A 22,924-nucleotide genomic window follows, 5' to 3' on the forward strand; every position below is an offset into this window, starting at 1 on the left:
TCACGCAGCAGCCGGTGGTGGAGGCGGTACACCGTCCACTCTTGCTCGTTTTATCTTTTTGCTGCTTTTATGTCTTAATGATTTGATGATTCCATTTACTTTGATTTGATTTGCTTGGTACTATGTACTTTTGCTTTGCTTTTCTGTCTAGTCGCCCTCTTGCTACTGCCACAATGAAATTTACAGAATACGGGATGAATAAAGTTATCCAATTCCGAAAGGGGCCCGAGGACTCCATAGTTTTCCAATGTACGAATGTGATTTGCTTTTGTCAGCAGCTGAGGAGAAGAAGAAGAAGAAGACCGGAAGTCCGGCCGGGGTGGCGCCGGAAACAAATTCAAAACAATGCAACGCCAAAAATAATACACACGTCGGACCGTCACGTCAAAAATGGAGTACCAGGTGCGAATCTCCCACGCGCATTTCTCTCTCTCTCTCTCTCTCTGAGCGTTATAGTACGGAAACTTTAATTTAGGCATTAGCTCGTCGGCTAGCCTTGCTGAGTGGAGACGTGTTTAACCCGCTTAACTTGCGGGGTGAGCCTGCTAACAGCCAAGTGTTAGCCTAGCCGCAAGTTAGGGGTTGCCTGTTTAGTCTTGTCAGACCAGTCAGTATAAATTAGACGTAAGAACGCCGAAGAGGAGCAAAACAGTGACCGGCTCGATTTTACGCGAGAATTGGTCTCTTTCGGAGGTCCGAGTTGTGGCAAACGTTCACTCTCTTTTCCCGAGTCCGAGACCCGTTGCTTTCTGTGGTCTCGATACGCCTCAAATTCAGTCAGTTTCTGCAAATTCAGTCAGTTTCTGCTGGACTTGTTGCGTTCAAACGCTCGTCTCAGTCCAGGGGGATTGGACCTCTAGCGCCGTTCATTGTTTGTTCTTGTGTGTGTGTTCAAATGAATCGAAAATAATCACGGGCATATGAAAGGGTGGCTAATGCATTTTCAAAAATGAAGGTATTTTTCGCGAGGGTTGACAGTCGTCCTGTTCAAAATGAGTCGGGGGTCTGCTGCCGCCGCCGTCGATGGCATTCAAACGAGTTGAATTCTTAGAATGGAGGGACAGCGGGAGAGACAAATTGATCTCTTAATTGAAGGTGGTGGGGCGGTCAGGAAATGTCACCTGTTTTCATTTGACCGGTGTTTTTTCCCAGAAGCGCGCAAAGGTCCTTGAAGGAAGGACGCCGGCGTGGCGCCTATCTGCCGGCACAATGGCGCTACTTAATGACGGGCGGCGGCCACAATGCCCGGCGGGGGTGCCTCATTTGGCCGCGCAGATACGGCTGATTGAGCCGCCGCCGGCCGCAAATGAGCCGCCATTGTGTCCGTAATGGCGGCGCGCGTCAATCACTCTGCGCTCCGGTCGCCGGCCGGAGCGCCTGTCAATCCCCGTGCGCTCCGACCGCCAGGGCGCCCGGCTCCTGCTGCTGGAGCCCTTCTACGGGGGCTCCCACAAGCAGCTGCTGGACCTGCTGGCGGAGCACCTGGACGCCGACGCCGCCGTCTTCACGCTGCCCGCCAAGAAGTGGCACTGGAGGGCCCGCACCTCGGCGCTTTACTTCAGCCGCAGCGTTCCCCCCGACCCGGCGTACGGGTGAGTTTTGTCCCAGGCCAATGTTGATCTTTTGTTTTGCTTTATGTCCCGTTGATCTTTAGTTTTGCTGTTTTTGCTGTTGTTTTACTCTTAACGTGGCACGTGCCGCCGTCAGGGTCCTGTTCTGCAGCTCGGTGCTCAACCTGTGCGAGCTGGCGGCCCTCCGCCCCGACCTGGCCCGGCTGAAAAAGGTCTTGTACTTCCACGAGAACCAGCTGGCCTACCCGGTGCGCAAAGAGCAGCACCGCGACTTCCAGTACGGCTACAACCAGATCCTGTCGTGGTGAGCTCCGAGCCGGGCGAGGGCGCCACCGCCGGCCGGTCTGGTTGGCCGTCACCCACCCCTCACCCTTTGCAGCCTGGTGGCCGACGAGGTGGTGTTCAACTCGGCCTTCAACATGGAGTCCTTCCTGTCGTCGGTGGGCGCCTTCCTCCACAAGATCCCCGAGCGGCGGCCCCCGGGAGACGTGGCCTCGCTCATCCGGCCCAAGTGCCGCGCGCTCTACTTCCCGCTGCGCTTGGCCCACGTGCTCGGGTGGGTGCGGCTCTCTTTCTGCCGCCACCTACTTAAAGTGGCGTGCGTCTTCTTTTGGATCCAAACCGAGAACATGGAATATTCTAGCTCGATGTAGCAGCTCAGAGAAGAGTTTAAAGTAGTTGATCCGTCACGCCGGCCTAAAGCGTTCAGCTTTGGACCGGCGTGCCGTGGAAAGCGGTCCGCGCTCGCCCGACGGACGTAAAGAAAGAAAGTTTCGAGGCGGAGTTCGCCGTCAAAACGGGGCGAGGAGGCCACGGATCACATGCGTCACGTGTGATCCGTGGCCTCCTCGCCCGTTTGCTCTTTAATCAAAGGAGATCAAGTCTAATCGCAAAAACATCTGCTGAGCACCTTCATTCAAAATAATCCCGCACCTCCTCCTCCTCCTCCTTTGCGGAGGCACTCCAATACCTTGGTGGCACCGGGGAGGGAGGATGTCGGTGTCCTTGGCCAACTCCATCCAATGGTTCTGGAGGAATCATTGTTGATTCTGAGATGTTTTCTGGTCACCATTTCCAGGAGGTGCGCCAAAATTGGCCAACAATTTCATCCGTAGAACTGTCAATAACGCCCACGTGCCTTTGCGCTGGTGCTAACCCGAGTCGACGCTTGTGGAAGGGCCAATTTGGGGCCCGTCTCGGTTTGGTGGGGCCACGGCAAATGACGCGGCTTCCCTCCTTTGCCGGTCCCACCACTTAATCCCGTGTCTTCTCTAGGGCGCCCACGGAAGCGGACGCTTCCGCCATGGCGGACACGGAAAGGGATGCGCCCGCCCGGCCGCTCCACGTGGTTTGGCCGCACAGGTGGTGAGTATCGGCCACGCAAATGAGCTTAGCTTTTTGTCCGGCGGCGTGTTTTTGCCGTCGTGTCATGTCGAGGGCGGTGGGGGCGCCCTAATCGGCTCTGGGCTGGCCAAAACACAGCTGGATTACAGCTGTGCCCGCTTTTATTGCGCTCAAATTGGGATTAACGCCGCGCCGCCAGACGCAATCTTTTTCTCATCTTTGACGCTAATCTGCCGCTGGCCTGGATAGCGCCGGCCCGTCCCTCACGCCAGCCGCGCGACGGACGGACCATCCGCGTAGGAACCTCCTTTAGTACCACCTTCGCTACACTGGAATGTGGGTAAAAGGCCATGGCGGTTCATTGTAAAGCATTAGCAAGACACAAGCTGCAACCTGCCCACAGCCTCTTTATTTAGGGTCAATTCTTAAGGAAACAAAAAAACAAAAAACAAATTCGGCTTCAAGTTCTGTTGGGGCATTTCTGTCAAAGTGAGGGTCCCATGTTTTTGTCTTGGCAGGGAACACGACAAGAATCCCGAACTGTTCTTCGGCACCCTGCTGAAGCTGAAAGAGGAAGGACTGGACTTCCGCTTGTCCGTGCTGGGAGAAAGCTTCGCCCAGGTGCCAGGTATACCCAAAGGGGTCGCCGGGGCCGGCAGGGGCCCTCCGACACCATAACCAGGACCACCCCACACCCCGCCAGAGGCCTTTTCTCGCTGCCGCCCGCTCCTCGACGCGCACGTGCTCCACTGGGGCTTCGCCGAGTCCCGGGAGGACTTCCTGGGCATTCTGCGGCGAGCCGACGTGGCCGTGTCCACCGCCTGCCACGAGTTTTTCGGCGTGGCCATGTAATATACGCCCCCCCCCCCCCCCCCCCCCCCCCCACCAAAGCTTGCTCCCGACGCTCATTTTTGCTGGCCTTCAGGTTGGAGGCGGCGCACTGCGGCTGTTACCCTCTTTGCCCCAAAGCCTTGGTCTACCCAGAAATCTTCCCAGGTGAGCGGCGGTCCGTCCCGCCACTAAGACGACCCCTTGGCCACCCGCTAATCCCCACCCCCCCCTCCAGCCGAGTGCCTTTACGCCACCCCCCGGCAGCTGCTGAAGAGGTTGCGCCAATTCTGCCGTCGGCCGGCGCTCGCCCGCGCCATCCGGGTAAGGCCACACAGTTGAAAGGCAAATGGGCGACCAGTCGCAATGCACCCAAAGCGGCGCCGCTTATCTTAGCCTCTCTTGCAGGTGGACACGTCTCGCTTTTCTTGGGAAGTGCTCAAGGGGGAGTACCAAACGCTGCTGAGCCCCCGACGGAGGGACCAAACGACCGAGCCGCTCGGAGGAGGGGAGAGTTGGATGCTCCCGTGCTAGCCTCCAAATTGCTTTTATCAATAAAAGGTGTGTCTCCCCCCAAAAAAAGGCTGCCGTGTTTCTAAAAGCAACCCATGCGAGCACGGCGCTCCAGGAGGAAGGCCAAAGGCGCCGGCCTTCTTTCAACTTTTGCTTTCGGCGGATTTGGCCGCCCTCGTCCAAAAATTCCACTCGCCGCCTCAAAGAAGATTAAAGCGGAATTACGAGCCGCCGGCAAATAATCCCGGCGGAGGCACGACGGGCAGGCCCCGGGCCAAAGGTCGCGGTGGGTCGGGCCGGGCAACCGTCTGAACGTCGGAGGCGACGGCGGCGTGGTTGGTTCGAACAAAGACCCTTCCCTTCGTCTGTCACGTGGCCATGCTAATTAGCACTTGAGGTGAAAGCCAAAAGAGTGAAATGGTGTAAAATGGTCTGCAACCCTCCCTCTGCTACCTAGCCCCGGAATTGCGACTCACGCACCCGGACAAGGGTCTCAACGATGTCAAATCCCATGAACCTTGGTGGACCTCGAATCCCAAAACAATAGCGTCCTCTTCTGGACTAGCATTCGAAACGCAGGAAACTTCCCCCAAATATTGGAATAAGTCCCTCCTCGCTTTTCTTTTCAACCGCGTTTAAAGCGACGTAACTTGGGCGCCACCGTTTGATGGGCGTCCGTCGCCAACTTTTTCGATTTTGTGGCGTAAAGTCGGCGGCCAAGCTTTTAATTTGTCGGGGCCGGGGCGGACGCGGCTTGACGTCACGGTGTGTGTGTTTTCCGCCACCCACTGGCACAGGCGCTGGCACTGGCGCAGGCAGTGCCCCCCCTCCCTCGGGACTGAAAAGTCCTTCTCGCGGGTCTCCATCCTAACCAACCCTGACCAAACCGGAAGAAGGATAAAGACGGAGCAGCCTCGGCTCGCGCAAGCGTTCCAGTGCGGCCGGCGTAGCCCTACAAGGGGATCTCGGCTAGCCCTCCCTCGCTTCGGATCGCGTCAGCGCCCTTCCCTTCACGCCAGCGCCCTTGCCGTCGTCTCCCGATGACGGCTACGGCCACGGCCATGGCCACGGCGCTGGCGCTGACGTTTTGCCTGACGGGGCTCGCTGGCGCCTTCAATCTGGACACCGAGAGACCGTCGGTGTACGACGGCCCCCCGGGCAGCTACTTTGGCTTCTCGGTGGACTTTTTTAAAGCCCCCGATAGCCAGCGGTGAGTCTCTGTGTATTGTTTGGGATACTTTTCAAGTTTGAAAGATGCCGGCCGAAAGTGGCCCCTGCGGCGATGTTTTGGCTGGCTGGCTGGCTGGCTGGCCTGGTGTGTGCGCATGCGCGACTCTTGCTGTTGCTGTTGTTGGTGGTGGTGGGGGTGGGGGGAATCTCCCCGAAATTCGCGCTTCCTCTGTGCCCATAATTGGAAACGAGAACTCGTCGTGTTTTTTCCCCCCTCCACTCTTTTTCCTTGTCATCTAGGCTGCCTGCCTAAATCCTAGCCAGCCTTCCTGCCAGCCTCCCTGCCGGCCTCCCTTTCCGGCCGCCAATTTGCCCCTGACAGCCATTCATGGCCAAACATTGCCTTATCACAGCTCATTTGGCTCGAAATAAACAGAATGAAAAGCGGGAGTATTTGTTGGTCTCGGAGGGAGACGAGCCGAGTGATACACACCGGCAAAAAGTTTTTTGCATCGACGCCACCGCCAACTGTCCGTCCCGTGCGTTTGGGTCGACGGCAAAAGTGTCTCGCGCTCTTCCGTGAGTCAGATACGCCGGTTGCCCGAAGTAGCGTCACGCCAGCCAGTCGGAACGAGGAAGTTTGTAGTCACCTCATTGAAGGGAATGCAAGGCCAAGCTCCCCACCAAAGTAGAAGAGCCCTCGGGATGTTTTCGGGCCCGTCACAGTTGGAAAGCGAGTCTCGCCCTGCCTTTTCTAATCCTTTTCATTTTCTCTCCCTCCCTCCCTCCCTCCCTCCCTTCCTCCCTCCCTCCCTCCCTCCCTCCCTCCCTCCCTCCCTCCCTCCCTCCCCACGAACGCAACAGGTCGGACGTCCTGATCGGAGCGCCTAGAGCCAACGCCTCCGGCGACGTGGCGGAGCGGGGCGCCGTCTACGGCTGCCCGTGGGCCGGCGGCTGCCGCCAGATCCCCTTTGACTCCTCAGGTACGCACGCACTCCAAACAGCCAATCCCGTCCGTCTTTAACCCCACCGGTTCCCCGGAGGCGCGTCTGGCAGAAGAAAAGAGTCTTTGTCGCCGGCTCAGCCCGCCACCGTGGGCCATTATGGCCCGACGAGGCAGATTAGGCGGACGACTCGGCCCGCTGTCGTCGTGCGCGACCGCCGCGCCGCCCCCTACCGGCCAAGTTTCCGACTTGGCGAGGAATGAGCGGACGGAAGCGGCGGCCCGCGTGGGGCACGGCCAGATGGCGGCTTTCCCCAGCGAGCGCAGACACGGAGGATGTCTTTTGGACGTGTAGATGCTCACCTCACCTCCGCCGTTTTTGTCAGATGAGAGGAAGAACTCGGACGGCGCACAGATGGAGTTCAAATCCAAGCAATGGTTGGGCGCCTCGGTGCGCTCGGACGGCGAGCACATTCTGGTGAGGCTGTGGCGGCGGTGGCGGCGGTGGCGGCGGTGGCGGCGGCGGCGTCCCGGCCTCCTCCCTTCTTCTACTACGTCTTTTTTCTCCCTCTCTGGGTCCTCAGGCGTGCGCGCCGCTCTACCAGTGGTCCACGTTCGGCGTGTCGGAGCGCGAGCCGGTGGGCACCTGTTTCCTCAAGAAAGACGCCACGGTGGTGGAGTATTCTCCGTGTCGAAGCAGTAAGCGGGCCGGCCGGGTCACGTCAGGATACGGCGGGCGACACCGGGCTAGCTAGCCTTTCCTGTCTCTCTATCTCTCTCTCTCTGTCTGTCTGTCTGTCGCAGACGCCGGCTCTCCGGAGGGGCAGGGCTTCTGCCAGGCCGGCTTCAGCGCCGACTTTCTCAAGGCGAGGCCCCGCCCCCGGTCGCCGGGACTCCCCTTTCCGGGCGGGGCCCACGCCAACTCCCCTTTGTTTTGCAGTCGGACAAGCGGGTGGTGGTGGGAGGACCCGGGAGCTTCTACTGGCAAGGTGGCGTCAGTGGGCGTGGCTCCGACACTCTCCGGCCGGGCTCCCATTTTCAAGGGCCCCTTTCCTTTGCTCTCCATTTCCAGGTCAGCTGATATCGGACGACGTGACGGAAATCCTGGCCCGCTCGGACGGCGCTTTCATCAGCCCCTACGGCAACACGCTGGCCACCAAGACGGCCGGCGCGCAGTACGACGACAGTTACTTGGGTAAGGGCGATTGGACGCTCGGGCGCTTGGACGCTCGGGCGCTCAGACGCTCGGGCGCTCGGGTTCCGGGCCCTCGGCTTGGGCCCCGCCCCTCACCGCCCATCCTTGCGTCTGTCCGTCCCGTGGCAGGCTACTCGGTGACGGTGGGAGACTTTGACGGCGACGGAAAAGAAGGTTAGCGCTGGGAGGGATGCCACGGACGAGGGCCTTTTTCTCACGCCCGCTTCCAATTGCCCGCAGATTACGTGACGGGCGTTCCCCGCGGTGACAAGGCGCTGGGTTACGTGAGTGGCCCGCTCCCCGCCGTCTCCCCGCCGTCTCCCCGCCGTCTCCCCGCCGCCTCCCCGCCGCCTCCCAATCGCCGCCACCCATTGGCTGAACGACGTTGCCCTTTCAGGTCAACATCTTCAACGGGCGCAATATGGAGTCCATGGTCAACTTCACGGGAACTCAGGTCAGCTCGGCGCCCGCCCCCAAACGGCCGCCCGTTTGGAGCAAATGACGACCTTTCAATTTCCCTCCCTTCAAGATGGCGGCCTACTTCGGGCACTCGGTGGCCGCCAGCGACGTCAACCGAGACGGGTGAGCACGCGGCCGGTGAAGTTTGAGGGGATCGGCCGGCGGCGGATGATGCATTCGGACGCCATTGAGCGTGTGCGCCTTCAGTTTGATAGACCTGCTGGTGGGGGCCCCTCTCTTCATGGACCGAGGTTCGGACGGGAAGCTCCGGGAGGTGGGCCAGGTAAGGCCCGGCCGGCCGAGCCTCCGCCGCCGCCACCCTTAAATTGCCACCCGTGAACCGCCTCCCGTAAACCGCCTCCCGTAAACCGCCTCCCGTCCCTCCCGGCCCTCCCGGCCCGCAGGTGAGCGTCTTTTTGGGCGCGGGAGGCTTCTCCTTCCGGCCGGCGTCGACGCTGACGGGCTCCCAGGCGTACGCCCGCTACGGCTCCTCGGTGGCCGCCCTGGGAGATCTGGACATGGACGGCTACAACGGTAGGTTGACGGCGGCGCAAGCAACCCGCGCGTGGGCGCTGACGGAAGGCGTGTCCGCAGACGTGGCCGTCTCCGCCCCTTACGGCGGCCCGCGCCGCCTGGGCCAGGTCTACATCCACAACGGCGGGCCGCGGGGACCCTCGGCCACGCCCTCCCAGGTACCCCCCTTTCGGAAGCCCCCCGCGCCACGCGTCCGGCCCTTCTGATCCCGGGCGGGTGGGGGCCGCCACCCTTTCAGGTCCTGGAGGGCAAATGGGCGTCGGGCTCCATGCCGGCCAGTTTCGGCTACTCCATGGCCGGAAACACCGACATCGACCGCAACGGCTACCCAGGTAGTGGAATTTTCCCGCGGGGCGCTGGTCCACGACACCGCTGCCCTTTACGGCCCTTTACGGCTGCGTCCCCCGTCTTTGCAGATTTACTGGTGGGAGCCTTCGGAGCCGACCGGGCCGTTTTGTACAGGTGAGGCGGCGCCTTTTTTCAGTTTTTTATGTCGCCGGCGTCCCGGACGCAAAGGCAATCCCTCTCTGGCCCGCACGCACAGAGCGCGTCCCGTCATCGGCGTGGACGCCACGCTGGACGTGGAGCCGCAGATCGTCAACCCGGAGGAGAAGAACTGCGTCCTCCCCGGCTCCGGCGCGGCCGTCTCTTGGTGAGTGCCGTCGCCGCCGCCGCCCCGTCGTCCGTCCATCCGCTGGCCGCCCCGTCTGATTGCGCACGTGCAGCTTCAAGGTCAAGTACTGCCTGAAAGCCAACGGGCGAGGAGCGCCGGCTTCCCTGAGTGAGTGGGCGTCGGCGGCTTCGCGGCTTCGCGGCAGACTCTGGGTCTGACGGAGCGCTCCGTCCCCCTTCGGCGGCAGCGTTCCGCGTGGACGTCCTGCTGGACCGCCTGAAGCAGAAGGAGACGGCCAAGCGCGTTCTCTTCCTGCACGGCCGGAGCGTGGCCTACGCCAAGAACGTCACGCTGAGCAACGGCGGCGACGCCGCCTGCGAGGAGCAGCCGGTCTTCCTCAGGGTAAGTCGTGGTCGTGGTGGTCCTGGTGGCGGTGGTGGGTGGTCTTTTGACGTCCGGGCGGCCCAGGACGACCGAGACTTCCGCGACAAGATCACGCCCATCGCCGTGGTCCTGGAGTACACCTTGGACTACCGCCGCGCCGCAGACCGCAGCGGACTGCTGCCCGTCCTGGACGTGGCCGCGCCCCCCAACGTCACCCGGCAGGCTCACATCTTGCTGGACTGCGGCCAAGACAACGTGTGCAAGCCCGACTTGCGGCTGGCGGTGCGGAGGTGAGCGCCGTCTCGGTCACTGCCGCCGCCGCGCCGCGTCGCCATCCCGCGCCGCCATCCCGCGCCGCCATCCCGCTTCCCACCACCGATGGCGTCCCGTCGGCAGCGACCGCACGGAGATGGCCGTGGGCGACGACAACGCCGTGACGCTGACGGTGGAGGCGGAGAATCGCGGCGAGGGCGCTTACGAGGCCGAGCTGCACGTCTACCCGCCGCCGCGGGCCGACTTTACCGGCGTGGTGCGCGGCCAGGTAAGGCTGGCAAGTGGGAGGGGGAGGAGTCCTCGCCCCGCCCCGCCTCACCCCGCCTCACCCGCTATGGGTGTCCAGGCGCTGAGCCGGCTGTCGTGCGCCTACAAGAAGGAGAACCAAACCAAGATGGTGGTCTGCGACCTGGGCAACCCCATGAAGGGCGGAACCAAGGTGAGTCTGGCCGCCCGCCGTGGCATTTTCAGGGCGGGGCTGACTTTGGGGCGGGTTCGGCAGGTGCTGGCCGAGTTGCGCTTCAGCGTCAACCAGCTGTCGGAGGACGACGCCGACGTGCGCTTCGACCTGCAGGTGGTCAGGTGGGTCGTGGCGGCCGGAAGGCCCGGAAGGCCGGGAAGGCCCGGAAGGCCCAGAAGGCCCGGAAGGCCCGGAAGGCCCGGCATCCCCACGGCCAGGGTTCAAGTGGCGGCCCCAACCTCTTTTCCAGTTCCAACCAGTTCAACAACAGCAGCCCCAGAGTGTCCAGTATCACCAAACTGATCGTGGTGGCGCAAGTTTCCATACGAGGGTACAAAATCAAAGGCATTTATTTCTCCCTTCCAAAATATTGGTGAAAATGCCTCTGCGTGCCTCCGCAGCACGTCGTCGCCCGCTCAGGTCTTGCTTCCCGTGGCCAACTGGAAGTCGCCAGCGGCGCCGCTCACCGGGGACGACGTGGGACCGCAAATCGTGCACGTCTACGAGGTGAGTGGCCCGCATCGCCGCACCACGGCGCGCATTCTCGCCCTTTGACCCCCCCCCCCAGCTGCTGAACGCCGGCCCCAGCACGCTGGGCCTCACGTCGATGGAGGTGGAGTGGCCGTACGGCCCGCGGGGCGGCGGCGCCGATCTCCTCTACGTCACGCACTTTGAGACGGAGGGGCCCCTCAACTGCAGCGCCGACGTGGCCCTCAACCGGCTCAACGTCACGGTGAGGTCTCGGCCGAGTCCCCTCCCTCCCCCGGGCCCGACCGACCGGCCGACGCGCTCCCCGCAGTTCGACAGTCCGCCGGCGGCGCTGAAAAACCTCAGCGGCGAGCGGCAGACGGAGGGACGCGGCCGCCTGCGCAAGAGGGATCTGGAGGCCGCCCGCGACGACCAGCGCCTGCTCACTGTGGTAAAATGGGCGCCCTGGGGTCCCGGGGGGTTCCCGGGGGTCTCGGAGCGGATCCACCACCCCCCTCCGTCGGCAGGAGTGCGGCTCGGCCTCGGACGCCGCCTGCCTGAAGCTCCGCTGTCAGGTGGGACGCCTGGAGAGGAAGAAGAACGCCATCCTCTTTGTCTACTCCAGACTGCACGTGGACAACTTTCTCAAGGTGGGAAAGTGCCACGGCGTGTCCATCCCAATCCAATTTGAGATGATTAAAGCCAACGAACCAACGAATGAGCGTGGTGCCGGTTTCCCGTCCGCCAATGAGCGCCCCTCCTTCCAGGCGGAGACGGAGAACCGCTCCTACGTCCTGGTGTCGGCCGCCTCCTTCCACGTACTGCGGATGCCCTACCGGAAGCTCCCGGCCACGCTGCCGGCCAACGAGACCACGGTAAGGCCGGCGCCGGGGTGAAAAATATGGCTGGCCGACCGCTCACTCCACCTCTGCGTCCCTTCCCAGGTGAGCCTGCGGGTGCTGTGGGTGGCGGACGCGGCGCCGCCGGTGCCCGGCTGGGTGGTGGCGCTGGCCGCCTTGGCGGGACTCCTCCTGCTGGCGCTGCTCATCTTCGTCATGTACAAGGTGGGTAAGGCCAGGCCCGCTACGGTAGAGCGAGACCTGAGCCCGCTTCTTTCCCTCCCCGCCGCCCGCAGCTGGGCTTCTTCAAGCGAGTGCGCCCTCCGCAAGACGACTGTCTGGAGAAGGAGCAGCTGCAGCCGGAGGAGGACGGCGCCAACGCCGACACCTAGCCCGCCGGGGGCCCCTTTTTTAGCAATAAAGGCCATTTGTCACTCCCTCTGAACGTGGCGCCACTTTGATTTCTTTCGGCCACATTGAATTGGGCGTCACCCAAAGCCGTTTGGGGGCCGTCGGAATTGGCCGCCGGAATTGGCCGCCGGAATTGGCCGCCGGATAGCAAAGGATTCCAAAGAACGAGTCGAGACACAAAGAAATTAGCGTGAGTCATCCAAACCTTGTTTTTGTTTGCCTCGTTGCCGGCGGCTTTCTCAGCGCGGGCAAAGCGAGACTTCCCGCTCCCCCTCCCTCTCTTTCTCCTCGCGGATCCAGACGAAGCCGGCCTGGCTGCCAAAGTGGACGCCGTCTCGCTCGCGGGAGAAAAAGTCCCGCGGCCGGCAGGCCGTGCACGGCGCCACGCTCTGGTCGTCGTGAATGTGATGTGGCGCGATCCCGGCCTCCTGCAGCTGCAGCCTGAAGGGAGCAAGGAGGAGCTTCAAGCCGGGAGGTGCCGCCAAGCCACCCGCCGGGCGCCACCTGTTAGCCAGACGCAGGTCCACGGCCAGGCCCCCCGCCCGCCGGGGGCCCACGCATTCCGGCGGGAAGCCGACGGCGTGTCGCGGCTCCAGGGCGAAACAGCAAGGACCCACCGAGGGCCCCGACGCCACCAGGATGCGGCGGGGCGAGCAGCCCAGCTCGCCGCTCATGGCCGCCACCGTGGCCGCCGCCGTGGCCGCCGCCACGCCCAGCAGCGTTCCTCTCCAACCTGCGGGGGTGGGGAAGCGCGCTGAGCGGCCACGGCGCCTCGGCCGGCCGGACGGCCGGACGGTCGGGGAGGCCGATCTACCCGCGTGAGCCACGCCCACCGCGCCGGCCACGGGATCGGCGAAGATCAAGGGGACGCAGTCGGCGCCCGGCGCGGCCAGCACCGTTCCCGGCCGATCCGTCACGGCCGCGTCGTAGCGCTCCGGCTGGTCCCGCCCGCACACCCACACGCGGACGCCGTGCTCCACCTGGGTGGGCGGATGGGGCGGGCCGCACCCACGGATCAGCCCGCCCCTACTGGCCGCCCCTACTGGCCGCTCCTCGGCCGCACTCACCTTGAGCATTTGTAGCGGGCGCGGGTAGAAGCCGGCGGCCACGGCCAGGCGGCGCCGGTTCTCCCGCACCACGGCCGGCGAGTCGCGCCTCTTGGGGCTGGCGACCAGGTTCAGGGAGGACAGGGTGGGCGTCCACGACACGCCTCCGGAGCGTCCGCTGAAGCCGTGACCGAAGGCCCCTGCTGGTGGACGACCGGGTCAAAGGTGAGTGGATAGAGCATTTAGTCAAGTGGGGCCGGCGGTCCGGGCCACCAAGGTCAAAGGCAGGGCCAAGCTGCGGCCCCGGCTTTTCCTGGCCACTGATTGGGTTGGAGCGCCGCTGATTCTGGTCGGAGGGCGTGGCCCCTCTTCACCTCTCTTCGGCCCACGTGAACGCTTGGACACCTGTGACTCGGACCAGGGATCGGCTCACCTGGGATCAGCGGCGACGTCAGCAAGCGGACGGGCCCGTCCACCGGCGGGAGTCCGCCCAGGTACGTGGCCACGTCGTCGTCCGCCTCTCCGAGGTGGGTGGGGGCGTGGTGGGGGTCGGGCCGGCAGCCCGCCACGTAGGTCCAGGCGTAGAGCGGGCCGAAGAGCGAGCGCTCGTAGCCCGTGAGGCGTGCCCGCCCCCGCCGGCTAGTGATCACGCACAGACAGAGAGCGCCCAGCTCGTCCACCGTGCATTTCAAGCGGTAGGCGGACGCGGCGTCGGGGCGCCAGTCGGAGAGGACGCGCGTTTGCCCCCGTGTCTGCGCCCGTCCTCCTCCTCCGCCGCCGCCCCCCCTCCAGGCGTCAATGGCCGCCTCCGCCGCCTCCACACCCACCTCGGCCGAACTTAGCAGCAACAAGTGGGCGCCGTGACCCGCGCGAGCCGCCTCCTGGCGCAGCAGGCGCTCGGCGCAGCCGCCGCCGCAGCCGCCGCCACAGCCGCAAGGGTGCGCCAGGTCCAGCAGTACCGCCACCGCCATGATCGGGAGGAGGAAGAAGAGGAAGAGCGAGAGATAAAGGCCTCACGTGACTCTGACGCTTCCACTTCCTCTTCATTTTTGCAAAGCGGAAGAGAGCGACGGAGCGCAGAACGAAAGAAAGACAGAGAGGAGAGAGAGAGGAGAGAGAATGGGGGGGGGGGGGGGGGGGGGGGGGGAACTCCTGCCTTGCCGATAGATCGATCAATCCGACGGCAAAAGTTCGACAGAGTGGCTTTGTTCCAGCAACCCTAAGCACACCATAAAAGGACGACATATGCCTGATAATCCACGGCATGACTTGTCTTTTTTGTTTTCTACTGGCGACCGTCTCAACTGCTATTGTCGCTATAGTTATGCTTTGCCATTGGACACATTGACCAATTGACAGATTGACACATTGACGGATTGTCACTCGAGGAAATGAGTCCAAGGCAAAGTGCATGCTCATTCATGGCCACCGTCAGTCAATCAATCCTTCGAGGGAGGGACGAGGCGTATTTCCCTCCCTCCCGTTTCGCCCCCCCCCCCCCCCCCCCTCTCCCTCTTCCTCGAACGAGCGGACGCTCGCGCGCCGTGCGCGTGGCCGTCATCGGCGGAGGCTCTTCTTGGCGTTCGCATCAGCTTACGTCGTCGATCGGAGGGAGGTAAGATGCACACTTCTTTTGATGGATGGATGAACGGATGTATGCATGAGTTGATGGACGAATGAGGGTTAGACGTCATTGGCAATGGAAGGCGAGGCTCCTGGAGCTATTTTTTTTGGAGGGGTGATGACGCGCACGCGCACACACCCCTTTCTTTGCTTTCAGTCAAGTCGCTCGATCGTGGCTCGAGGGAAAGCCAAAAAGAGTTTGGAGGAGCGCCAATGACGTCACTCTAGTTGGCCTAACGGCGCCCTCTGGCGGCCGGAAGAGCCCTGCAATCGCCAGCGAATCGCGCTAAGGGCTAACCCAGGGCTAACCCAGGGCTAACCCAGGGCTAACCCAGGGCTAACCCAGGGCTAACCCAGGGCTAACCCAGGGCTAACCAACGAACGTCCATTTGAGGGTCGCTCCGAGCCGTCAAATGACGCCGTGAACCACGGAGCGGGGATGGCGGCGTATTCGCCTTCAACGGGATTGGCAATGGAGTCCAAATTTGGCGACGTCGAGCCAACCGAAAGAAAAAAAGTCCAAGTCGCTTGGCAGTAAAGCTAACCAGCGCTTGGCACCAATTGGCTTTGCGCACGGAAAGCCGGCCGTGGCCGTCAAGTTTTGGAAAAGCGCGCCGGCCGGCGTGCGAAATGCTTGGGGCGCCGTCACGCCATTTGCCGTGACGGACGGGTGGCCCGACGCCGCCCGAACAAGACGCTGGCGCGCCTTACAAGTCGGGAACAAAGCGTCTCATTAGCGGCTGACGAGAAAGGTCAAGGCTGGCTTTTATTTTGAAAAATGCTCTCATTTGCACATCTATTGATGAAGAGAGAGAGAGGGGGGGGGGCTCATCCATCCTTCATCGTTTCCCGTCAAATGCTCATTGGCCGCCACGGAAGACCCGTCCGTCGGCAGCCGTGGACGCCGGCCGACGTCTATTTCCGTCCACGTCGGATAAATGCCATGGCAGGAAATCCCAAGCGACGGGGCTCAATCAGGCGGGAGGAAAAAAGTCATTTGCTGTAACAAATCAACCCCATTAATGTTGCCTCCTCTGTCTTTTAGTGTGTCCTGCGTGATTTTGTGTGTGTGCGCAGGCAAACCTGCTGTGTGTGTGTGTGTGTGTGTGTGTGTGTGTGTGAGCGGCTTTCTATTCATCCATCTCCGCAGCCTTTTTCTCCACCCGTCGTTTTGCTTCCTCGCCGGCGTCCATCTTGTTTATTTTCCCGGCGCCCCCGTAGCTCGACCCCCTCCCCCTCCCTCCGGCCCCAAGGCTCCATCTATGGGCATCTGGGCGGCGCACGGCGGAGCCTCCGCCTCGGGGCGTCCTCCGGGGCTCCGCCGGCACTTTAATAAGCGCGCGTGACGGGCGAGGCAACGGAGCGAGGCGGCAGGTCGCGCGGAGCCGGCGTCAGCCCGCCGCCCTCCCCGCGTTGACGCTAATGGCCGGCGACGGGAACAGCGGCGGGCCGCTTCCGTCCATCAGCCAGCTCGCCCATCATATTAGTTCCGTGTGCCGCCCGTCCCTCCGGGGCCAGGCCGAGCGAGCCGCGGTTTTCGCTTCCTGCGTTTGCCGAAGCGGCTTTTTCCGACGGCGTTCCCTCCCGATCCGTCGTGGTTCGCTTGTTTTGACGGTCGCCGTCGTGTAGCCCTTTGCAGACTAGTTTGGACAGCTCGTTTGGCCCAGGTGACACACGACGTCTTCTTCTGCGTTGAGACGACCTTCCCCACCGGCCCACTGGCGAACGAGATGGCGTCGCACGCCGACGGCGGTCCCACAAAAGGTTAATCACGAGGTCTCTGTATTTGTGGCATGCGCGGCTCGTCCTTTTCCCTCTCCGTGTTTGTGTGCGCAGTGTCGGGCAACGGCGCCACGCCCCCCCAAGCCCGGACGTGGTCTCCTCCGCCCCGGCGACCCCCCTCTTCTCCCGAGGACGCTCGGCCGGGTGAGTCCAGCCTCTGCCGCCGCGGTGGACGAGGCCCGCTCATCGGTATGCCGGAGCGGCGCTCGTCAAGTTGTTGTCGTCGTCGTCAAAAGCCACGCGAGCGAAACGTGTCGGATGGCGCGCGGCGCTAACGAGGGCGTCTGTGGAAGAGGCTGCCTTCCACCTGGCTTTTCCAAGCAGGTGGAGAGGCTTTTTCTGGGCTCGGTAGAAGTGGCCTCTCTTTCTCCGTCCGTACGGCGGACCACGTGATGGTGTTGCTGGTAATTGAGCCGTGGAGGTTATCTCCCAACGCCGCCTCTCTTGTTTTTCCTCCCCCGTCGGTGACAAGGCTCGCTTGTCATCATTAGCCAACGGTGGCGGCGGATGGCACTGTGCTCTCCTCCCTCCTTCATCATCTGCGCCCGCAGACGGAACGCTTATTTATTGATTTATTTGTTTCTCTCTCTCCTTTTCCCCTCTTGGCGGGGAGGAAGGATTTTTTTGCGTCTTTTTTTTCTCCTCTCTCCTAGCGCAAAGCCTCTCTCAGACTGCAATTTTTCCCGACCAGGCCGGAGGTCAGAAGGAGTCCCGCCCGCCGCCGCCGCCGCCGCCGCCGCCACGACTGCCGCCCCGCCCCCGCTCCGGGACATCATCCGCCACGACGGGTGCGCTCTCTTCCCGCGGAACCCAAGTAAGACGGGCCCGGGCGAAGGGCCGGCGGCTCGCCGGGCCGGGCGCTAACGAGGCCGGGCGCCGCAGGGACGCCGTCGCCGCCCACCCGCCCCCGTCCCCCCGGCTGCAAGACGGTGTTCGTGGGCGGCCTCCCGGAGAACGCCGGCGAGGAGGTGGTCCGCCAAGTCTTCGGCTCCTGCGGACACATCGTGGCGCTGCGCATGAGCAAGAAGAATTTCTGCCACGTTCGATTCGGCGAGGAGTTCATGGTGGACCGGGCGCTCCTCCTCTCGGGTGAACTAGCGCCGCCCCAAAGCGCGGAAGGCCGGCCGGGCGCTCGCTGAGACGTCTTTGTCGCCCCCCCAGGCTACCGTCTTCAGGTGGGCGCCGGCGTGGACAAGAAAGACCGCGGCAAGATCCACGTGGACTTTGCCCGGGCGCGAGACGACCAGTACGAGTACGAGTGGGAGTGCAAGCGAAGGCTCCTGGAAGGCCAAAAAGGAGGCGGGCTCCCGGACGCCGTCCCGAAAGGTGAGGCCTGTGGTCGGGGTGGGTGTGTGTGGGGGGAGGGGGGGGGGGGTGACAACATCCAAAGGAAATATTCTGCGCTCGTCGCCATTGACGCGGCGGCTCCCCGTCGCACAAAGACGGCCAATGTTGTTTTGTGCGTCATTGTGCGGCGCCTTGTAAACGCCTGGATAATCTGCGGCGGCGGCTTCCCCGAGCGTTTTATCGCCCTCCGCTCGTTAAAGACTCCCCCGAGGCGCGCTAACGCGACGCTTCTTTGCCTCTGTTGTCATTGAAATGAGGCGCGACGACGACGGCGGGTGGGCGGGGCCCAGCGCGCCGAGAGAGAGAGAGAGAGAGAGCGAGACCCATACTTGTCTATTTGTTTGCTCACAGAGCAGCACGACTCGGGCCCGACGGCGGCGCTCCTCTCCCGGCTGGACGGCGGCGAGGTGACCCGCGCCAACGCCAACCAGATCTACGCCCTGATGCAGAGCGCCCACGCGCACGCCAGACGACTGCGCCTGGACGCCGAGCGGGAACGACGGACGCTGCGGAAAGCGCGAGACGCCTTCGACCGCGCGCTGGCCGACATCCTCTGGCAGCGTAAGGACACGTCTTTTTTGAGGGGGGTCTTTGGTCTATCTTGGGCGCCCGGCCCGCGGGGTTGAGCGGGTCCGAAATAACACGGCGGCGCCGCAAGGGGGGAAAAAATGAATGGTCAGATGAGTGCAAAAAAAAAGTCCCCCAAATCATCAGCATTTGACTCGCATTGGATTCCTTTGATTAAAAGTCAATTCATTGATTTCCACCGGTGCTAAAGTCCACAGATAGTAGTGTTAAAAGTGCCACAGAATACTAGAGGCGGGATTGCAGTAGGCCGCATTTCCGCCGTGGTTCCCGTACGTACGCTGGCGGTTAGCGCTGGCTGGCAGGTAAGGGCAACTGGACACGCCATGTGAAGGGTTTGTTTTTGTCTCGACCCCTTCCTCCGCACTCCCTCACGTCCCCTACCCTTCACCCTCCTTCCCTCCCTCCCATCCGCCCCACCCATTCTTCCCCGGTCACTGAACGCGGGTCAAGTGGATCAGATCTCTTCGGCGTTGGCGGCGTCGGGCCGACCCGAGTCTCGGGAGCGCTTCTCCAAAGCACAGCGCAAGAACATTGACGTCTGGACCAGGGAGTGCCAGGTCGGTAGCCGGCGAGGTGGCCCAGCCGCGGGCGGGGTCGTACCTCCCTCCCTCCTCGGGAGGCGGGTGCCCGTTTAGCCCGCCCCCGGGTCAGCGCCTACTTTATCTCTCCGCCAGACGGACGTACGGACGGGAAATGGGCCGGGGCGAGAGCGGGCCGCTGACCGTCTTGTCTTTCCAGGAGGCCGGCGACGAGGCCTCGGAACTCCGACGCCGCCGCGACCGGGACGACGACGATCCGGGTCCCGCCGGTAAAAAGGCAAAGACGGGGCCCGCGTGGCCGGCGGACGCTTTCTACCGGGAGGCGGAGCCCGCCGGGGCGTCCCCGCCGCTCCTTCAGATGCAGCAGGTTGTCATGCTTTCTTACGGTTGTTGGCGGCGCGGCGGTGACGCGCTCCCTTCTCTCCGCAGCGGCTGCGGGGCCTGCGCGAGCAGCTGGCGGCCGAGGAGGCGGAGCTAGAGCGGGCCCACCAGACTGCCTGCCTCTCGGAGAACCATTGGCCCCAGGTCAGTCCCGCTCGGCCGGCGCCACGCCGAGCTCATCCAAACGGCGGGGTCTTTCAGGTCAATGGCTTTCTGTGGAGCGACGGGAGCGGCGGCAAGACTTTGGCGGAAGGTGGAGGAGGAGGAGAAGGAGGAGGTGGCATTGGCCTGGTATCCCAAGAGGAGGCTTTGCTATTGGGTAGGCGGGCGGCCCGTCGCCAAAACCGACCGACGGCGACGTGAGCTCAGCCTTTGTTTTTCAGGCGTGATGGCGGCTTTCCTGCACGTTCACCCCTTTGGAGCCAACCTGGAATATTTGGGCGCCTACGTACGCACGCTGCGCTCGCAGGTACCTGGGCCTTGCCCTTTTTTGGGCGCTCACCTCTGGAGAGGCCCCAGCGGCCCCGGATGATTTTTTTTGTTTTTGGTCCAGGTTTCGTCGGGCCAGCTGGAGCGTCTGATGTCGCGCCTGCCCCTGGTCTTCCGTCAGGAACTGAGCGGCGTGGGCGCCACGCTGGAGAAACGCTGGAAGTTCTGCGCCTTCGACAGCCTCCGCTCCAGGTGACTTGGGCCCCTCCCCCTATGGCCCGTTTCCTTCTTCGGCCTTGGCTTCCTTTTACAATGTTTCCAAATAAAATCCAAACAAGCGAGAGGGTGACTCTAGACTTTTCCCTCGGGTCGGCCGCTCGCTCGCTCGCCCGGTCAAAGGTGAAACATTGACGGCGTCTGGCATCCGACCGAGGTCAGAAGGGCGAACAAGGAAGCGGCCTGAAAATGTCCCCAGATCCCGGTGGAGAAGTGATCCCAAGCGGGCCAATGACGTTGTTTTCCCCAGCTGCCACGTTATACCCTTTGATTAATTGCTTGGCTGTTGATTTTCAGAGCTGGTCAAAGTGCGTCCCCTGGCGGCCATTTGGCGTAGACGCGTCCTCTAATCCGACGCCAATTCCATTTCCGACTCGCTTAGGAGCTTCCGGTCTTTTATTTTGAAATTTGCCCCGTCGAGTGGCGACCCGCGCCGCGTCTCCTTCTTCTACTACTTTTTTTCTTCTACTTTTTCTTCTTCTACTACTTTTTCTTCTTCTTCTACTTTTTCTTCTTCTACTACTTTTTCTTCTTCTTCTACTTTTTCTTCTTTTTCTACTTTTCCTTCTACTTTTTCTTCTACTTTTTCTTCTTTTTCTACTTTTTCTTCTACTTTTTCTTCTTCTACTTTTTCTTTTTCTTCTACTTTTTCTTTTTCTACTCTTTCTTCTTCTATTTTTTCTTCTTCTTCTACTTTTTATTTCTACATTTTCTTCTTCTTCTACTTTTTCTTCTTCTACTTTTTATTTCTACATTTTCTTCTTCTTCTACTACTTTTTCTTCTTCTACTTTTTCTTCTTCTTCTACTTTTTCTTCTTCTACTTTTTCTTCTTCTACTTTTTCTTCTTCTTCTTTTACTTCTTTTTCTACCTTTCCTTCTACTTTTTCTACCTTTCCTTCTACTTTTTCTTCTACTTTTTCTTCTTTTTCTACTTTTTCTTCTACTTTTTCTTCTTCTACTTTTTCTTTTTCTACTTTTTCTTCTACTTTTTCTTCTTCTACTTTTTCTTCTACTTTTTCTTCTTCTACTTTTTATTCTACTTTTTCTTCTTCTACTTTCCCTTCTACTTTTCCTTCTACTTTTTATTCTACTTTTTCTTCTTCTTCTACTTTTTCTTCTTCTTCTACTTTTTCTTCTTCTACTACTTTTCCTTCTACTTTTTATTCTTCTACTTTTTCTTCTTCTTCTTTTTATTTCTACTTTTTTTTCTTCTACTACTTTTTCTTCTTCTTCTACTTTTTATTTCTACTTTTTTTTCTTCTACTACTTTTTCTTCTTCTTCTTCTACTTTTTCTTCTACTTTTTATTCTTCTACTTTTTCTTCTACTTTTTATTCTTCTACTTTTTCTTCTACTTTTTCTTCTACTTTTTATTCTTCTACTTTTTCTTCTACTTCTACTTTTTCGTCTTCTACTTTTTCTTCTACTTTTTCTTCTTCTTCTACTTTTTCTTCTTCTTCTACTTTTTCTTCTACTTTTATTCTACTTTTTCTTCTACTTTTTCTTCTACTTTTTCTTCTACTTTTATTCTACTTTTTCTTCTACTTTTTCTTCTACTTTTTCTTCTACTTTTTCTTCTACTTTTTCTTCTACTTTTTCTTCTACTTTTATTCTACTTTTATTCTTCTTCTACTTTTTCTTCTACTTTTTCTTCTACTTTTTCTTCTTCTTCTTCTACTTTTTCTTCTACTTTTTTTTCTACTTTTATTCTTCTTCTTCTACTTTTCTTTTTCTTCTACTTTTTCTTCTTCTACTACTATTTCTTCTTCTACTTTTTCTTCAATTTTTTTCCTTTGTCAGGTGGTCACAGAGATCTGACACGCGTCAGGGTGGTGGTGAGTTTTTTTCATCTCTCTCTTTCTCTCTCTTTGTCTCTCTTTCTTTCTCACCTGTGAAACATTTGCCCCCTCCCCCCCTCCCTCCCTCCCTCTTTCACCCGTCTTGGCTTCACTTCACTCGACTTCATTTCAATTGCTCACCAAGTTCACACCTAGATTGCAAAATGACGGTGACTGTGAGCCAAAATGGATTTTTGGGTGACTTCCAGTGCCTTCCCATCCATTTGGACTCCCTTTCACTTTTTAGGCAGTGCTTTTACTTCCTGTAGCTTTGTTTGAGCCGCTCACATCCCCATTACTCATCTCCGCTCACCTGTCGGGCGGCGAAGCGAACCACCCCGCCCCCCCCCCCCCTCACTTTTGGTGCTACCTTTGGGGACCCACTTTGTCACCCTGGCGCCCACCCTAATGTTCTAACCCACGGGTGTCAAAGTGGCGGCCCGGGGGGGCCAAATGTGGCCCGCCGCCTCATTTTGTGCGGCCCGAAAAGGTAAATCAACAGTGGCAACTTTCTGTTTGAGGATCAAATTCAAAGGAAGGTTACCGATGTATATTTCCTGATTTTTCCCTTTTTTTTAAATCAATGATTGCCATTATCTGATCCATTTTTTTTTCTTTTGATGTTTTGAGGCGAAAAGCATTTTGTAAAATCTAAAAATAAACCTATATTTGCTTGAATAAGTGTCCGTCTCCCATGATGCCTCTGTTGCCACGGCTCGGCCAATGATAGGCGCGCCGTCCGCCCCCCTCTCCGGGTATAAAAAGAGGCACCCCCCCACCGGCGCTTTTCACTCCCAGCCTTGCTCGGCCGGAGGACCGAGCGCTCCGTGGCGTGGAATCGGCCCCTCTTTCGCCGCCACTCGGACCCGACGTCGGAAAGCCGGAGTGGGGCGGGCTCGGTCCCGACACCTGCAGGCGGCCTCGCACGTGAGTATTCGTCAAACACGACGTCCCACGCCCCCACCGACCGCCGCTCCATTTGGGAAAAGTTCGTGGCCGTTTGGCCGGGCCGTTTGGCCCGGCCAAACGGCCGGCGAGCGGTCGAAAACCAAAATAGCCCGAGCCGGCGA

The 22,924-nt window shown here is 60.3% G+C and overlaps 4 protein-coding genes across 12 annotated transcripts; 3 read left to right on the forward strand and 1 right to left on the reverse strand.

Moving 5' to 3' along the window:
* The first annotated feature begins 65 nt into the window (after positions 1 to 65).
* Positions 66 to 4,319, forward strand: gtdc1 (glycosyltransferase-like domain containing 1). 2 transcript variants are annotated; one of them, XM_077728083.1, is made up of 10 exons: positions 242 to 402; positions 1,408 to 1,592; positions 1,708 to 1,875; positions 1,951 to 2,127; positions 2,847 to 2,936; positions 3,434 to 3,543; positions 3,619 to 3,763; positions 3,841 to 3,911; positions 3,982 to 4,067; positions 4,152 to 4,319. In XM_077728083.1, the coding sequence occupies exons 1-10, from the start codon at positions 391 to 393 to the stop codon at positions 4,275 to 4,277; spliced, it is 1,170 nt and encodes a 389-aa protein (XP_077584209.1). In that variant the 5' UTR covers positions 242 to 390; the 3' UTR covers positions 4,278 to 4,319. The 2 variants fall into 2 exon arrangements, with proteins under 2 accessions (XP_077584210.1, XP_077584209.1); XM_077728084.1 differs by lacking the exon at positions 2,847 to 2,936 and having other exon boundaries at positions 66 to 402.
* Positions 4,320 to 4,940: 621 nt separating this feature from the next.
* On the forward strand, positions 4,941 to 12,039 carry itgav (integrin, alpha V). The gene is made up of 31 exons (XM_077728068.1): positions 4,941 to 5,466; positions 6,291 to 6,409; positions 6,756 to 6,847; positions 6,954 to 7,068; positions 7,174 to 7,235; positions 7,310 to 7,358; positions 7,442 to 7,564; positions 7,694 to 7,738; positions 7,805 to 7,848; positions 7,962 to 8,018; positions 8,094 to 8,146; positions 8,231 to 8,306; positions 8,428 to 8,557; positions 8,618 to 8,715; positions 8,796 to 8,889; positions 8,974 to 9,019; positions 9,102 to 9,209; positions 9,283 to 9,338; positions 9,418 to 9,572; positions 9,639 to 9,844; positions 9,951 to 10,095; positions 10,174 to 10,266; positions 10,330 to 10,409; positions 10,538 to 10,618; positions 10,689 to 10,794; positions 10,856 to 11,020; positions 11,087 to 11,206; positions 11,283 to 11,405; positions 11,523 to 11,630; positions 11,700 to 11,819; positions 11,891 to 12,039. The coding sequence occupies exons 1-31, from the start codon at positions 5,297 to 5,299 to the stop codon at positions 11,984 to 11,986; spliced, it is 3,135 nt and encodes a 1,044-aa protein (XP_077584194.1). The 5' UTR covers positions 4,941 to 5,296; the 3' UTR covers positions 11,987 to 12,039.
* Positions 11,675 to 14,157, reverse strand: lacc1 (laccase (multicopper oxidoreductase) domain containing 1). 2 transcript variants are annotated; one of them, XM_077728082.1, is made up of 5 exons: positions 13,485 to 14,157; positions 13,073 to 13,251; positions 12,820 to 12,985; positions 12,510 to 12,738; positions 11,675 to 12,446 (listed from the first exon to the last, which is right to left on the reverse strand). In XM_077728082.1, exons 1-5 carry the CDS (start codon positions 14,020 to 14,022, stop codon positions 12,245 to 12,247), a joined length of 1,314 nt encoding a protein of 437 aa, XP_077584208.1. In that variant the 5' UTR covers positions 14,023 to 14,157; the 3' UTR covers positions 11,675 to 12,244. The 2 variants fall into 2 exon arrangements, with proteins under 2 accessions (XP_077584208.1, XP_077584207.1); XM_077728081.1 differs by having other exon boundaries at positions 11,681 to 12,446; positions 13,073 to 13,254; positions 13,485 to 14,154.
* A 169-nt stretch (positions 14,158 to 14,326) lies between these two features.
* On the forward strand, positions 14,327 to 20,594 carry LOC144204226 (ecto-NOX disulfide-thiol exchanger 1-like). Of its 7 annotated transcripts, XM_077728080.1 has the most exons (13): positions 14,327 to 14,666; positions 16,304 to 16,438; positions 16,511 to 16,600; positions 17,148 to 17,270; positions 17,339 to 17,545; positions 17,618 to 17,782; positions 18,155 to 18,364; positions 18,842 to 18,948; positions 19,130 to 19,297; positions 19,360 to 19,455; positions 19,513 to 19,630; positions 19,695 to 19,780; positions 19,865 to 20,083. In XM_077728080.1, exons 2-13 carry the CDS (start codon positions 16,405 to 16,407, stop codon positions 19,994 to 19,996), a joined length of 1,536 nt encoding a protein of 511 aa, XP_077584206.1. In that variant the 5' UTR covers positions 14,327 to 14,666; positions 16,304 to 16,404; the 3' UTR covers positions 19,997 to 20,083. The 7 variants fall into 7 exon arrangements, with proteins under 7 accessions (XP_077584206.1, XP_077584201.1, XP_077584200.1 ...); XM_077728075.1 differs by lacking the exons at positions 16,304 to 16,438; positions 16,511 to 16,600 and adding an exon at positions 20,140 to 20,594 and having other exon boundaries at positions 17,074 to 17,270; positions 19,865 to 19,992; XM_077728078.1 differs by having other exon boundaries at positions 14,644 to 14,666; positions 16,304 to 16,600.
* Positions 20,595 to 22,924: the final 2,330 nt, after the last annotated feature.

Source organism: Stigmatopora nigra, chromosome 11 (genome assembly GCF_051989575.1).
Source record: "Stigmatopora nigra isolate UIUO_SnigA chromosome 11, RoL_Snig_1.1, whole genome shotgun sequence".
Lineage (NCBI taxonomy): Eukaryota > Metazoa > Chordata > Actinopteri > Syngnathiformes > Syngnathidae > Stigmatopora > Stigmatopora nigra.

Bases quoted from the DNA above. Each gene is read 5' to 3' on its own strand.
- itgav (XM_077728068.1), top strand. From the start codon at position 5,297: ATGACGGCTACGGCCACGGCCATGGCCACGGCGCTGGCGCTGACGTTT. The intron at 5,467-6,290 runs GTGAGTCTCTGT...CGAACGCAACAG, and splicing joins AAAGCCCCCGATAGCCAGCG to GTCGGACGTCCTGATCGGAG. The intron at 10,410-10,537 runs GTGGGTCGTGGC...CCTCTTTTCCAG, and splicing joins TTCGACCTGCAGGTGGTCAG to TTCCAACCAGTTCAACAACA.
- gtdc1 (XM_077728083.1), top strand. The intron at 1,876-1,950 runs GTGAGCTCCGAG...CACCCTTTGCAG, and splicing joins TACAACCAGATCCTGTCGTG to CCTGGTGGCCGACGAGGTGG. The intron at 3,544-3,618 runs GTATACCCAAAG...ACACCCCGCCAG, and splicing joins AAGCTTCGCCCAGGTGCCAG to AGGCCTTTTCTCGCTGCCGC.
- LOC144204226 (XM_077728075.1), top strand. From the start codon at position 14,443: ATGAGTCCAAGGCAAAGTGCATGCTCATTCATGGCCACCGTCAGTCAA. The intron at 14,667-17,073 runs GTAAGATGCACA...GCGGGGAGGAAG, and splicing joins ACGTCGTCGATCGGAGGGAG to GATTTTTTTGCGTCTTTTTT. The intron at 17,271-17,338 runs GTAAGACGGGCC...CGGGCGCCGCAG, and splicing joins TCTCTTCCCGCGGAACCCAA to GGACGCCGTCGCCGCCCACC.
- lacc1 (XM_077728081.1), bottom strand. From the start codon at position 14,022: ATGGCGGTGGCGGTACTGCTGGACCTGGCGCACCCTTGCGGCTGTGGC. The intron at 12,739-12,819 runs GTAGATCGGCCT...CCACCCCCGCAG, and splicing joins GGTGGGCGTGGCTCACGCGG to GTTGGAGAGGAACGCTGCTG. The intron at 12,447-12,509 runs GTGGCGCCCGGC...TGCTCCCTTCAG, and splicing joins GACCTGCGTCTGGCTAACAG to GCTGCAGCTGCAGGAGGCCG.